Source organism: Buteo buteo, chromosome 22 (assembly GCF_964188355.1).
Source record: "Buteo buteo chromosome 22, bButBut1.hap1.1, whole genome shotgun sequence".
Classification (NCBI taxonomy): Eukaryota; Metazoa; Chordata; class Aves; order Accipitriformes; family Accipitridae; genus Buteo; species Buteo buteo.
The window spans coordinates 16,050,696-16,065,489 of record NC_134192.1 but is presented as its reverse complement, the minus strand read 5'-3'; the positions used below and the strand labels follow the sequence as shown (position 1 = coordinate 16,065,489).

Here is a 14,794-nt window from a genome sequence, read left to right as displayed (position 1 = left end):
TGCACTGGTCCCAGCAGGCTCAGCATGCCGCTCGCTGACACAGGTTCAGTCTCTGAGCACCATGCCCCTTCCCAACACATGCAGCAACCCACTCCAGGTGCTAGGATGGTGCTCTTTGGTGCAACGCTCAGCTTGGAGAGTGTCTCAGCAAGTCTCTGTGCAGGGCACTGGGACTGTCCTGTGCCCTCTGCTGAGCATTCAATGTGCTGGAGCCACAGCTAGTCACTGCAGCAAAACTGTGCCTTTTAGCATAAAGATGCTCATCTGAAACTTAGAGGCCTGACTCCTGTCATATTGTATTCCTAGGCCACCCAGGTATAAAATGGAGTTGTCCTTATTTGTCCCCAGCCCGATATCCACACAGCAGATTTGCTACCAGTTCCCTGTTGTTTTCCCTGCTGTGTTGCAGCTGGTACTGAGAAGTGAATAATGGCAGTTCTTTTGTCCTTCTGGTGGCTGTCGTAGAGCTGAAGTTGGTCTTGAAGAGTGTATGTGTTGCTGAGAAGTCCTGAGAGCTGTGGGCATTGCAACAGAAGGTAGAAGGGATCACCCCTACCAGTGTTGGAGTTCAGAGGATACTAGAGGTGTCCATCACTTTAGAGCGAGACTTCTTGAAAGTTGTTTCATACCTGGATGTCTAAACTGGGAACATTTTGTGTCACTCTATCACATCATCAGTTCCTAAAATTCGTTGTCTGAGAGACGAAGAGCCTACTGTGGTGTTGGGGAGGGCAACCCGACTCAGCTGTGACTTCTTATCCATCCTAGTGAAATGCAGTGGTTGATGATGCTCAGGATCAAAATGATGGCGAGGAGGAGCTAGACTGAAGGTGTGGTTTTGAATCCAAGTGCAGCGGTGATTCATTTAATTTTCCTGGAGCCCTAGAACGCCTGACTGACAGCCGTGCTGCACTTCACAGCCTTCACTCTGCAGCAGCATCTGCACAGCTCGCAGTTCCTTGTAAATACATGTCCTCATTGAAACCAGTAGCACTCTGTGTGGGCACTGGTTTCTGCTTACAGCTCTGCCTGCAGGATCAAGGCCTCGTGCTGTATGGGGTTTTTTTTCTGGTAATAAAAACGTTGTGTTTGTAAAACCCCCTGTTGGAATTAAACAAACAATGTTTTGAGAAAAAAAGTAGAACAAAGCTTCACACCAAGCTGGGGTGGCTGGTATCAATGACATGCAAAATTTCAGTTGGAATAGCAAAGTCCTTTTCAAGTTGAAGAAGGCCCTGTAAGTATTGTTCACAAAAATAGTAGCTCTTTTTTCATCTTCTCCATTCCTGCAGTGTAGAAACATCTACACAGATTTATTCCAAATTTGGTAGAAATTAGTGTTTTCCCAACCCAAAAGCACTTGTGCCAAGTTTCAACCAGGAGGAATTTCTAAGGCTGATGTGTAAGCCCTCGAAGGCTGGAGCTTAGAGTAGAGCAGCTGCCTAGCCATCAACAACCCACTGCTTTGCGGGGTCTGCTCTGGTCCGCAGCAGCCTGAGCAGCCTCGCAGAAGTTGTGGAGGTGGGATGCAGCAGGTATGCTCTGAGCCTGAATGCCGGACTCTTGTTGGGTCCCAGGTGATGGGAAGGGCTGTGGAGGGACCTGGTCTCATGCAGCTGGAAAGATGCCCTGAGAAGGATGACCCAAATCTGCCTAGTGCTGATAAGTTTCCTTCTCCTTCCAGATTAATGCCGTTATTTACCTTGTAGTAGTGCTGGGTTGTCTGAGCACCAGCCACATGTGTAGTGCCATTTTACCCTCACTTTACACAGATGTAAGAAAGTGTCTGGTAATGAAGATTCGTGTCCTCGGGGCCTGTGAGCAATTAACTTGCTGCTGGGGATCTGGGGCTGTTGGACTGCTGAGAAGCCAAAACAATAGCATTAAAAAGCCTCTTTCTTTTTGAGTTGGGTTGTTGGGAGCCACTGGGCCCTTCTAGGAGCAGGGCAGAGAGTTTCCTTCTGCAAAGGCAGCCTGCTGGAGTTTGGGAGTGGTTTATTTCCTGTCCCAGTGGGTTTAGCCCATCACTTCTTGCACTTAATTATTTGCCTCCAAATAATAACGGGGAGCCAGGGGTTTTAACTCTTATCTCCTTGGAGCAGGTAAGAGAGGAGCCTGTTTCTCACAGTACTCCATCATACAGCTCCTTTCACGCTGCAGTCAAGCTCTGCAGCCCTCTCCCCAGTGAAGACGTTATCCCCAGCAGGCAGGGGGGCAGAGGAAAGCACGCCTAAAGCTTTGCAAGTCTCAGGCTGCTCTACAGTGACCTGTCCCTCTCCTGGCACACCCAGGAGCCTGGCTGGGGGTTCAAAAACAGCTTCTGCAGTCGCTCACGGTGTAGGCTTTGTGCAGTGGTACTCAGACTGTCCAGTGATTCCACCTGTATGTTTGTACAAGTCTTAAAAATCCTCAGGGGAGCATCCTGGATGCAGGTAGGAGCCCATCCCAGGGGGTTTCTGTCCGTCTGAGCCCTGGGTGTGGTGGTGTGTAACCAGCAAACCCCTGTGGACCTGCTTATGGGTTACAGCTCTGCTGTGTGTGATCCTGCTAATGGGAGTGGGTACATGGGGTCACCTGGTGTGCCCCTTTTTGAAAGCAAACTTAATTATATTGAGGCTGAGAACTCGGTGTCCAGCCTTTGACAAGAGTGCCTGGGACAGGCTGGGTAATGGATGGTCCTGCTGCTTTGCTGGCTGCAGGAACGATTATTAGTTATCTGTCACGTAACAGCTCAGTGGCCCCAAGGTCTGGCCTTATTTTAATTGGCTCTGAATAGCTCCAAGGAATTACTTCCTAAAAAAGTTCACCATTTTTGCGTAAAAGTTATTTATGAAACTTAAGCATAAAGTTGCATAAAATGTTTCTTGCATTCTCTATGCCTGCTTCTTGAGGAGAGAATACACAGAGAAAGAGGGGGGAAAACCCCCTATTTTTCAAGAATTTTTTCATCTTAATGACAAAATTTGTTACTAGTTTTCTGTGTTCAGTAGACTATTACTATTTATCTTCCTATGCCTACTTGCAAACGCTATTAAAAGCAAGGCACAGTTTATAGATGTTTTTTAAAAGTGATGGTCTCACTTGATTTGAGGTAATCTGCAACATTAGTGATCCTTTGTTTTCTAGGAGCCACTGGCTTCCCCAATGCTTATGTTTATTGGGGGGGAGGGGGGGAAGTAGTCAGTGATGCAAGATACTGTGGCTTTTGACAAACGAAAGCATGAAGGGGGAAATTGTTTCAATTCTTCCTCCTGTGACTACCAGTTCTCGGCATCTCAGGGTACGTGCATGTTGAAGATCAGAGGTGCTGCTTTACACAGCTGTTGTCTTCATGTTTTACCTAGTACAGCTGGGGAAATGGTGGAGACAGTTTTGTTTCTTGCTGTCTGGTTGTCAGGGCCAGTTAAGTGGTCTGCTGTTGGGAGGGAGGGGAAAAACAACCCACACAAGAAAATGGGGAAATTTTGTTGTTTCTGGAACTGTTGGCACTAGCTTCTGAAAGTACTGGTATTTGTGTTAGATATTGGGTTTTTTTACAATTATCATTTTGGCATCAGGAAGCCTAGCTTTTGGGTTTAGATTGATAGTATTCAGTTAGTGTTACTGCGGAAGAAGTCATGTTGCTCTTCACCGAAGTATTGCATTGCTATAGAAAAATCACAAAAGAGGCACAGTAGTTACCAAACTGCTTCTGCCTAAATGATTGTGGTGTTACAGTAACCCAAACAATCCTCAATTAAATTCTCTGGCTGCCCTGAGTATTACATTTGCTGAAATGCTGTTTCATTTTGTGTTTTAGGGCCGGTGTACCCGAGAGAACTGCAAATATCTCCACCCTCCCCCACACTTAAAAACACAACTTGAAATAAACGGACGCAACAACCTGATCCAGCAGAAGACGGCCGCAGCCATGTTTGCTCAGCAAATGCAGTTTATGCTACCAGGCGCGCAGCTACAGCCAATTGTAAGTTACAGCAATGAATCAGGTTCACACTGCTCCACGTTTCTTTCCTGTTTGCTCACTGAGGCCCCAGCCCTGTGCTTGAGCTTGGGCAGTTGTGCTGCACGGAGTTGGGCAGCATCTTCTGTGGCTCTCCTTTCCTCTGATAACTTAAGGAGCTGCGAGATTCAGGGCATCAAGTGGAAGGGTCTTAGGCCAGGTGGATATTTGACCAGTTAATTCACATACCTCCTAGAAGTCTTGAGTGGCTCAATTCCAAGGGATCCTATTTTGGGTAGGTGTTTTACACTGGGGCGAGGATGCTGGAGTTCTTCCACACTGTGGCAAGAGGCCAGCTGACTCCCTTGGACTAGATTCATTGTATTGGTGGGCTAAAATTGGGGACGATGAATCCTACCCAGACCTTAATACTTTTTTATGTCTGGGAGTGAGACCCATTTCACTGCAGTTGTCCCAGCAAAGAGTTGTGCTAATGTCACAGCCCTGTTTTTCACAGTAATGCTGTTCTATACTCACAGCAGGAAAGATTTGCTTCTCTTCAGGTAGGGAGGGAAGCCTGTGGGATATAGGTGTTTGCAGAGCAGGTAGTTCAGAGAAGCCTTTGTTGCCGGTCCCTGCTTTTGCCTATTGGTTAAAACAGATTTTCAAGCTGGAGAACCCTGTTATGCCACGGAGAAGATGGCTCGTATCTGCTGGTTGGTGTATCTGGGAGGGGGTGACATTTGTCAGCTGAGTTTGAGTCTGTTGCTATGTATATTTTAAGAATTGTCAGAGGTCTTCAAGCAGCTCTTCAGTGCTGACATAAGTTGCACATTTTTAACCAAGAGCTTAATTAGGAGTTCTCCATTTAAAGTTGGGCTGAATATCTTTCCTGGGGCAATGTGTACTTGACGTGCAGTTGCTGGGTGAGGTTCCTTGTGCTGTGCCACACAGGAGGTCTCGCTGGATCCCTAGGACAAACTCTTCTAGCATTAAGGTGTACAAGTCTGTAAACCAGCCTACAGTGGCCTCCTGATGTCCCACCTACAATACCTGGCTTCTCTGCCCAAATGGGGCTTCAGACTCAGCATCTGTCACCCTGACTTTGAAAAGCTCGGGTGTCTCTGGTTTAGCCTTACAAGAGACCAGTGAAAGGTTCTTCCTTGTTGGAGGCTGTTGTGCTGTTTGGTGTACGAGCTCGTGACAGAGCTGTGTTTCAGCGGGGAAAGCTGGCCAGTGTCCCTTCATGATGGTGCTCTGCCACCGTGTCGGGGCATTTCCCCAGTCTGGCATGTTCCTCCTGTCTTGTGAAGGATTTTCCATGTTTGCTCTCACTCTGGTCATCATGTGTGCGTGTTAGCAGTTTTATCTTCACCCTGCTATGTAAGCTAGGAAAATGCTGTTTATTCCCATTTTGAAGATGGAAAAGTGAGGCAGAAGGGAAATTGTGCCACAGAAAAAGTCTTTAGTTGCTCTGCACATTAAGCTCTAATCTGCTATAATCTTTGCACCTCTTGTGGAGTTTGAAAGTACGTGCACATCAGAAGGAAATCCTGAATTCCCACAAAATGGTAGCACTGGTTTCCTAACCTTGTACCAAAAGCAAACCTTTCCTGTTTGGGGTTTTCCTCTGTGGGGAATTCAGAGTGGACACTCTTTGACTGGCTGTTCAAAACATCTCTGGGATTTCCTCTTTGGAAAGTTCCCATCTTCCCATTTTGCAATCTTGCAGGTCCAGTTCACTCCTGCAGTTTCGCTCCTGCCATTTAAATTGCCTCTGAGACTGAATCTGTCAGTTTGTCTGGTTAGTGCTCTCATTTCAGAGGTAACCTTATCTGATGAGAAAGGTCCCTGGTTTCTGAATTGTGCCATGAGGGAGACATGGACAAAGAAGAAAAATAAAAATTTGTTCTGCAATGACTGCTCCCTTTCTGCTTTCCCACACTTTGCACAGAGTAAACGAGCTCTTGGTCTAATTCCTGCTGCCCGACTTGCTCCACACCAATTTCAGGACAAACAAGAGATTGCTCTTTCAACTGCCTTTGATTTCCTGAAGATGCTGCCAGTGGAAGCAGGCTTTGAGATTTTTTTTTTTTCTTTCTAAATGAGAAGGGTGGGGCCTCCTTCTGGCTACACATGAAATTCTTCAAAGCAGAAAGTATTATATCAGATGCAGCAGCAGAACAAATCCCATGTGATCAGAAAGCTGATCAACGGGATGCCTGCTTAATTGGGATGCTTGCCAGAGATAAGATTTGGAACAGCGTGCTTAATAGCTCCAAACAATAGCTGAATGCTTAGACATTTTAAAGTGCATTTTTACCAGAAAAGCTACTGTGTTAAAAAAAAAAACACACCAAAAAACCACCAAAAAAATCACACGCAACACCAAACCAGCACTTGACATAGCAGCTTTTCACCATGCTTCCTGAAATGGCATTGAATGTGTCTGTCTGTGAGCTTGCACCTAAACATTCACTGCCCCATCTTCTTGCACCACCACTGACATCCACCAAGAGCTAATCATCCCATTGAGCCAAGAGCTAGGATCCTGATGGTGGCTGGTTAATGAAGGTGCTGCTTGGAGAAGAACCATGTCCCATGTGGGCTGCCTGCTGCACGCTGCTCACGGAAGCCTACTAGGTGTGAATTAATGGTTTCTAGTGTAAGCTTATTTCTCTGAAGTCTCTGGTTACTCTCTGATGTTGCTGCTAACCGTTCGTGCAAAGCTGAGAATCACATGAATGTTTGGTGGCCATGATGCAGTTTTAAACAGGCTGCTTTGTACAGCACTTTAAAACAAGTCAGGCAAGGAAACTGAGCAGAGTATTTGTTCAGCATGGTGTATTTGTCTGGGAGAGACCTTGGAGGGACCACATAGGTGCCAAGTAGGAAGACTCTAGCAAAGTTCTGACTTTTGAAAGTCCAAATTCACCATGACTGCTGGCTTTGGTTGAGCTGTGCTAGAAGCTCTCTGGGCTGGTTTTGCCTCTGTCTCTGTTAAGACTGCATAAAAGTCAGGTTGAAGGTGGATAGAGCTGGATCTGGCATCGATACAAAGAGCCATTTTGGTCAATGCTGTGTCTGGTTTCTCAGATATGGTCACTCTCAGCCCTGTGTGTGCCAAAGCAAGGCCACCCAAAAAGTGCTGCACCCTGGGCCTGATCCACACACTCTCTATTCTGCTTTATCCCTTTGCAGCAGTGAGAGACAGACTTTCGGAGCTGGCCGTGGAGGTGCTTCAGCACAGGCTCCAAATTGACCTGGTGGAGCGGGGCAGTGGCTTGCGTGGTGCTGCCCTGCTAGCTGTGTCTGAACAGGCAGTTGGATAGAGCATGGCCGTGTTGACACACCTGCCTCCACTCCTGCCCTGCAGCTGCCTCTGCTGCTGCTCTGGGAAATTGTTTCCCCTCTCTTTGTTTTCAAGCTCTTCATCTTTTCTTCCTGTCAAGGTATTTGTAGCCAGGACTGTCTTGACAGCTCTGAGTCACCCATGCCCCTGAAGACAACCCGGACTCTAACACAGCCGTGCATTCCCTCCTGGGGCAGCAGGACCCTGCTGCCACCCCTTGGTGCTGATGGAGGGGTTAAAGCACAGGGTGAGCAACTTGCTTGGCCAGTGATGCTTGGAACAAGTGCTGGAGCAGATTTCAACAGGTGTTTTGGGCATGCATTTGTTCCATGCAGCAAAAACCTGATCTATATCTTAGCCTCCAGTCAACAGCACACTAGGAATGAATAAACACATGTACCCTGGCCCACCCAGGAGCTGCTGTCTGCCAAGACACAGTGCTGTGGGGCATTAATACCTGACTTTTACACTACAGCAGCCCAAAAATGAGATATCCTTTCAGTGATGAGTGTGTCTTTGCAGTCTGATTGGGGAAACGAGCACCTGTGGTGGTGGGTAGCTGAATGCTTTGGCCGCTTGGACTCACTCCAGCATGCTCAGCCATCATGTTAGAGAGGTGGTTTTACAGCCAGCCCCATGCAGTTGCATTGGAGGGGAACACAGGTTTTTGCTTTTTCTGAGCAGCATCAATTATGTTTTCAATGTCAGGGTCTTCAGCCTTGTCAGTACAAGATCTTTATCTTCTACGTTTCTCTCACCAGACTGTAATAAAAGCTGCCACTGTTTTTTGTGTGCTTTCCATGTGTAGCTGCTTGGCAGTGACCTGTTTCCCCTCCTTCAGGCCATCAACACCTCTGTATTTTTGCTGGGGGTCTCATTTTCAGGCTTTCCCTTTTTAGGATCTGAGGTAACTCAGAATCAACACTTCCCGGCTGAGACAGCGCTTGTGTTCGACAAAACACCAGCCGCTCATCTGCCTTCCTCTTCACACCCACTCTGTGTTTCTTCTCTAGCTTTAGCACAATTTCTGCCAGGCAAATTGAATGCAACTTCTAGTTTGTTAACAAAATCAGCTGTTCCAGGTTCTGTCACCACCGGTGGTGACAAATGCCCCTCCCTGGGACAGTCCCTTCTCACTGCTCACACCTTCAATCCAACAGCTCCCATGCTTGGGGTCTGTGGGCAGCTCAGAGCTGTTGAAGTCCTTGGCAGCCCTCCTGTGAGATGTGTTCTCACAACAGCCATTTCAGCTGCTGCTTTTTTTTTTTATTATTTATTTATTCTCACAAAGATTTTAATACTCAGTAAACCAGTCTTGTGAGCTGCTACCAGTCTGAACCCCTCTGCTGCTGCACTGTAACCTGTTTTCCTCTGCTCAGGAGTAACTGGTAGTGTCTGCATATGCTACGGTCAATAAAAGTTAGTTTGCAAGGAAACCTGCCCCTGTATTTCCTGAATTTGCAAGAGCTTTAAGGGGGACAGCAGGGGTAATTAGTGATACTTTTAATCCCTCTGTTTTGCCCTAGAGCGCACCAGCAACTAAGTTGAGATTTTTTTTTTTTTAGGATACAGTCATAATATTGATCTGTCAGGTCTCCTGGCTGGGTGCAATCGCAAGAGGTGAATGGGAGGCATGTTGAGGAGAACAGTGCTGTTTGGAGTAAAAATTAGAGTTGGATTCTGGCTGCAAGGAAGAAACTCACTCAGATTCCCTCAGGACAGGCCTGGCATGGGGGACTTGCACAGACGTAAAGGGAGGAGAGATTTGGCTGGCAGCATCTTTATTACTGGTACTGATGCACAAGCCAGACTGGATTTCCCAATCCAAGACAGGCAGTCAGGGCTGGCAATGAGCGCAGCCCATCTTTTCCCCTCATCAGCCACAATAAATACAGAGCTCCCTGATGCCAGCTTACAAAGGAGCAGTTTTCAGTGCGCTTAGCACACTTCAGACTTCAAACCCCAGCACTTCCAGGTTTAATGTGTTGAGTGAGGTCTGCTTGTTCTCTGGCTGTGCATCTGCTGAAAACGCCTGCCTGGCTGCCTGAGTGTCAGTCCCCTGCCTGCGGGCAGGGTGTGGAGCAGAGCTGTCACTTTCAATCAGTGGCACCAGGCGCACAGTTCAGGCGGGCAGAAGAAGCAGTTGTGAAACCTCGGGAACACAGCAGCAGATGCTAGGGCATGCAAATGGGTGAACAACCAGTGGCAGCGATAAAACCCCATCCTGCTCCTTCACGTACCCCTCTGCAGGTCTCCAGGACTGCAAGTAGACTGTAGTCCTCAATTGTTCCTCATGGACATCTTTCCTCTGCTCTCTTCAGCTTGGGTTTGGATCCGTTAGCCCTTGCCGATTGCTCCCAGTGAGGAGAGGGGCTGCTTTTAAGGAATTGCCTTGTAGATGGAGACTGTTACAGGGAGCAGGACCTGCCTCCCAGTTTGTCGTGGCTTTGGTGGAGAGGCTGGTATATCATCTCTTCGTGAATGTTTTGCACCCCTTCCCACTGATTTCTGGTGAATTCACTCAGTGTGAGGTGTTGCAAGACTCCAGCCTTCCTCCCTGGCTGCACAAATGCTCTGGCATCCTCCGCTTGACCAGTGGGAGGAACATCTCCCCTCTGTCTCAGAAACCAGCTAGGTCCTTGGGCTGGCTCCTCGTTGTGTTTGAGCCCAGGCAGGGGAAGCCTGCTTTAAAGGATCTCCTGAAATTTTGGAACAATGTCTGTGTCACACCTGCTCTGTCAGGATACGCAGGACTCCTGCTGTATTAGGTGCTGGAAAAACATAGGGTGGATTTGCCCACGCATTTCTGCAAGCTGCATGTGCTGCAAGGTTTGGGCTACAATGGGTACGTAAAAAAAGTGCTGACAACATGTCAGGCCTCAGCATGACCCTGTGCAGACTGGTCAGGCTGGAGAAGCTCCTTAAAATAGCATTTACAGTGTGAGTAGTGATAGAAGTTCAGCAGATGCCACTGTAATTACTAGTGCTCACACAAAAGAAAACAGTCTAATGGATGCTGCCTTCTCACTAAAGTGTTCAGGGAGTCGCAGCATTTGAAGATCCTTAAAGAGCTTTTCTAGCAGCAAAAGGTGTAAAATGTCTAGGAGCCACAGAGAATTGAGAAAAGATAATGATTTAATAAAGGGCCATGGACTGGAGGATCTCTGGGTTTAATGGTTGAAGTCTCCCATCAGCTGAAGCAGGGCTTGACTCAGACTCAAAAGAAGGAAAATTGGAAATCCCTCCCAGAGAGGATTATTTGGTTCTGCTACACTTAAAGCACCCAGCGCTGCTGATTCAGGAGGCCGTGTCTCCTCGTTGAGGAGGAGAAAGCAGGACGTATGCTGGCAGCGACCTGTCATCCCCTTTCTCATCAGCTCAGGAGCTGCTTGCTGTCACTCTGACCTTAGGAAGGGGGCATCATTAAGCTAAAGATAGGTTAGGACAGCTTGGCTGGTGTTACTGCAGGCTAGCTTCTTCCAGATTGCAACAAGCAAAGTGTTTCCTAGTGTATGAAAGTCTTGGGATGAAGATGCTGTCAAGAAACACACTGTCCATGTGTAGTTTCTTTCAGAAACCCACATGACTAGAAGTACCAAAATAAAAGCAAGGAGGGAATGATGTGTGTGGCCAAAAAAAAACGCCCCAGGCCATTTTGTAAGCACACTTGCTACAGCCTCTGCTTGGCAATAAATGCAACTGAGGAGGGCATCACATATGCCTGCAAACATGACCAGCTGTAACTGTAACCCAGAGTTCCTAATGGAGCAGGTGACAGAAGGGAAAATAAAAATGGCTGCAAGTTGCAGGCTGCTCCCCTTGGGGGCTGCTCGAGCCCCTGCTACAGGAGCAGGAGTGCTGCCTTGCAGGCTCTGGTCTTTGGGGTGAGCAGAGGGGATATTTCAACAGCTGGAATTGGTTTAATTCCCAAATACAGCTCTGATTTGGTGCTTCAGTATCACAACCTCCCTGGCTGTAGGGGCTATTCACAGACTTTAAACTGAGCATCTGCTTAGGAGCTTTGTGTGATCTCACCTGCCTGGCACAACGGCAGCTCCTTTCCCAGACCAGCACTGCTGGAGCAGTTCAGGCCGGGGAAGTGGCTCTGGCCACCAGCACTGAAGCTCTGCTGCGCTTGGAGAGCCTGCTTAATGTGATTTAGGGATCTGAAGCTGTCAAGATCTTTAAGGCTCATTGTTCTGTCTCCTCATGGGAACGTTGCTTCTTGCAGCACAGGTGGGGTCCTAGACCTTGTACTGGCCCACCTGAGCCATCTCATCTGTGAACGCTCTTCCAAGCCCATGACCCACCTGCTTTTGCCAAAGCCACAAGGTCTGGCACATGTGACACTAGTGAGTTTGGTGTCCTCTTGCTGCCATTCACGTGGAGCATAGGCTTGGGATACTCCTGCAAAATGGCTTTTGTCCGGAGGTTGTTGATAGTCTTGAAACAAACCCCAGATGTGCAGAATGCTAGACCTTCAAGCGTGCCATAGCAGAGATGCCTGGCCTGACTCTAAATGATTGCTTTTGTCTACCTGAGCCACACTAGCCATGATAACATGAAGCTCAGTGCAGGCTGATAGTGAATTCAGCCATGTAGCTAATGGGGTTACCTGCTTCCAGGTCCTGAAGCTGCAGTTTACCTTGGGGGTCTCTGTATAGCATTGCGGTGTAGACATAGAGAAGCTGAGATGTTTATTTGGGAATGAGAAGTCTGTTTAATTTGGGCCTGCCCTAATTGCTGGCATGAAATCCTTAATTGTGTCATTAAACTATAAAGATCATCAATATGCTTTGATCTGACAAAGAAAGATGCCTTGTGTTCAGGATGAGTCACAAATCTGTGAGTCAGGAGAAGCAAATGGATCACAAGTAAACGGCGATAAATGAATAGATTGGAGAGCACAGCATTTTGATGTTGCTAATCAAATTGTCTAAAAGGATTGAAATGATGCAAGGCTTTGATGGGTAATCCAAGACAGCTTTTTAACTAATATTTTGTTTGTCCTCTTTCTATCCACAGACAACGTTTCCTGTGACTCCATCGCTTGCAACAAGTCCCACGATGGCTTTTAGTCCCTACCTGAGTCACGTTTCTCCTGGGATGGGCTTGGTTCCTGCAGAGCTTTTACCAAATACTCCTGTCCTGGTTTCCGGAAATCCTACTGTTACAGTACCAGGAGGCTCTGCTGGGCAGAAACTGATGCGTACGGATAAACTGGAGGTATTTGGACGTCTGATATGATACTGCTGACGGGAATGAACAGGACATGTGGTCCCAGCTGCTGCTCTCTGCTAGAATGACCTGGTGCACCACAGTGCAGAGTTTAACTTGCAGCTTTCCTAACATAGGGCTGCTGCTCTCTGCTTGAGCAGACTCTCCTGTGGGATCTGATCCCAAATCCTTGGAAGTCACTGGAAATTTGGGAGCACTCACTCTTCTGATTTCAGTGGGCCTTAGAGCAGGGCTGGGATTGTTGTTTTCTCTGTGTGATCTGCCACACTTAAAAAAAATGCAAGTAGATGGTCTACCTTTTCACTGAGTTGAGTGGGAGATGTTTTGGAAGTAACAGACACTTTCCTTGTCTAGTGATGGGCTTACTGAGCTTTTACAGAAAGCTTTAAGCATTACACTGTTGGGAGTGGTGAGTATGGGGCATTGGAAAGACGTCTCCTCCCCCCACGTTGGCTGGGCATGCTGGGACTTAGTGTTGGAGGAATTGTAAATGTCTTTCAAACCCTAAGTAGAGGCTCTGCAGGAGGTAAGGGCTGAGGACCTGAATTCAGAGGCCCCTGCAGGTGTAAATTATAACACAGGAAGGTAGTGGAGAAGGGTGTAATTTCAAAACACGTTGTTTTGTGTTATGTACTTTGTATTGCCTTGCTGACGTCTCACCTTTCCCCACACTCAGTCTGATAGTGCACTGGTACGTGATCTATACCACCAGCTATAGTCCTCAGCAATTTTTCTCAGTTCCTCAGACAAGGAAACCTTGCAGATCCATTTTGTAATACCTTTTTCTCTGCCTTTGATGCTTCGGTGGTCATAACTTAGGAAGATCTGCAAGATCTTCGTAAAGCTAGCCATTTTTGGCAACATCTTACGAACATGTTGCAGTGTAATCAAATGCACTGTCATGTAACCCCAGGGTTGGACTTTTATTGTGGAGGGCAGTGAGACTATTTATGTGAAAGAGGCTCCTCGTTTAAGAAAAGGTACTTGTTGCAAATAACAGTAGCATGCAACATTTAGAATTAAATGTCCTGCCCAAGTGTGTGCTCCATAACAAATACATAATCCAGGTGAGACACAAATGGCAGAGTTATTAACATTTAAGCTTTAGAGGCAGGGGAGGAATCCTGAGCTCCAAAAGTTTTGGCAAAACAACATTGACTTCCTGGGGTCACTTTGCATTCTGCACAAATTCTATACTTCACTTGCATTAGGTAATTGGCCTTGGTAATGTATTTTTTTTCATACCTTGAACCAGTTGTGAGTAGCACCAGTTGCCCCTGTGACTGTTGGTACATGTGCTACCCAAGATGAGTATGGATTTAGAATGCACACATGGTTTAATGTGGCCAACTGAACTGATATTCTGTGTTGAAAATACTGAATGAAGAATAACTTGATGTTTTGCTCAACAATGTGACTTTCTTTTAAGGTTTGTCGAGAGTTTCAGCGTGGAAATTGCACACGTGGTGAGAATGATTGCCGCTATGCTCACCCTATAGATATTGCAATGATAGACACAAATGAAAATACTGTTACAGTTTGCATGGATTACATCAAAGGTCGATGCTCTAGGGAGAAATGCAAGTACTTTCATCCCCCTGCACACCTGCAAGCCAAAATCAAGGCAGCTCAACACCAGGTGAACCAGACAGCTGCAGCTGCAATGGTAAGTAGAGCTCTTCTCAAGCTGTATTTCCATTGCTAAGAGATTTCATTTGTGTCACGTGTTGTTTGTGGAAAAGTAGAGTGCTTTGTAAATGGCTGACTAGAAACCTGAGAGCATGTGCAATATGGATCCCATCTTTTCATCCTTCCTATGTGCTCACCACAGCATGAATCCCTGAGTGGTGCTGCACATCTCGCCAGTTAGGGACATGGTGGCGAGTCCTGTGATTTTCTGACGTGTCATCATGACGTGACATGAATGCAAGTACAGCAGCACTTGGAACCAACACCGTTCCTGGCTAAGTCGCAGGTGTCAGTTTAGCTTCCTCAGTACACAACGAAAGGAAAGACTGCCTATCCCATAACACATCCTTTGCAGGAGATCCTGGCATGTTGAAGTCAGTAGCAAAATCTCTACTGACTTAAAAGCAGACGAGATACCAGTTGTTCGAGCTTAGCAAACTTGTGCCCGATACATTTGCCAAGGCTTAGTGAAACGGCGAGACTCAGATGAAGGGTGACTTCCTGACCTGTTCAATACTTTGGACCTGGCAGAGATGATCCCACCTGCATTTTAATTTGAATTGTGACTTTTAATA

The 14,794-nt window shown here is 47.0% G+C and overlaps 1 protein-coding gene across 5 annotated transcripts in view; it reads left to right on the top strand.

The window, feature by feature from the left end:
• MBNL3 (muscleblind like splicing regulator 3) overlaps positions 1-14,794 on the top strand; it is a 94,169-nt gene that overhangs the window by 58,952 nt on the left and 20,423 nt on the right. For all 5 annotated transcript variants that reach the window (XR_012654002.1, XM_075054298.1, XM_075054300.1 and 2 more), the window contains 3 exons: positions 3,800-3,964; positions 12,318-12,518; positions 13,960-14,196. Coding sequence is in view for 4 of the 5 variants with exons in the window: in XM_075054298.1 (XP_074910399.1) it covers positions 3,800-3,964; positions 12,318-12,518; positions 13,960-14,196 (603 nt within the window). In the remaining variant the exon portion in view is untranslated. The remainder of the gene's footprint in view (positions 1-3,799; positions 3,965-12,317; positions 12,519-13,959; positions 14,197-14,794) is intronic.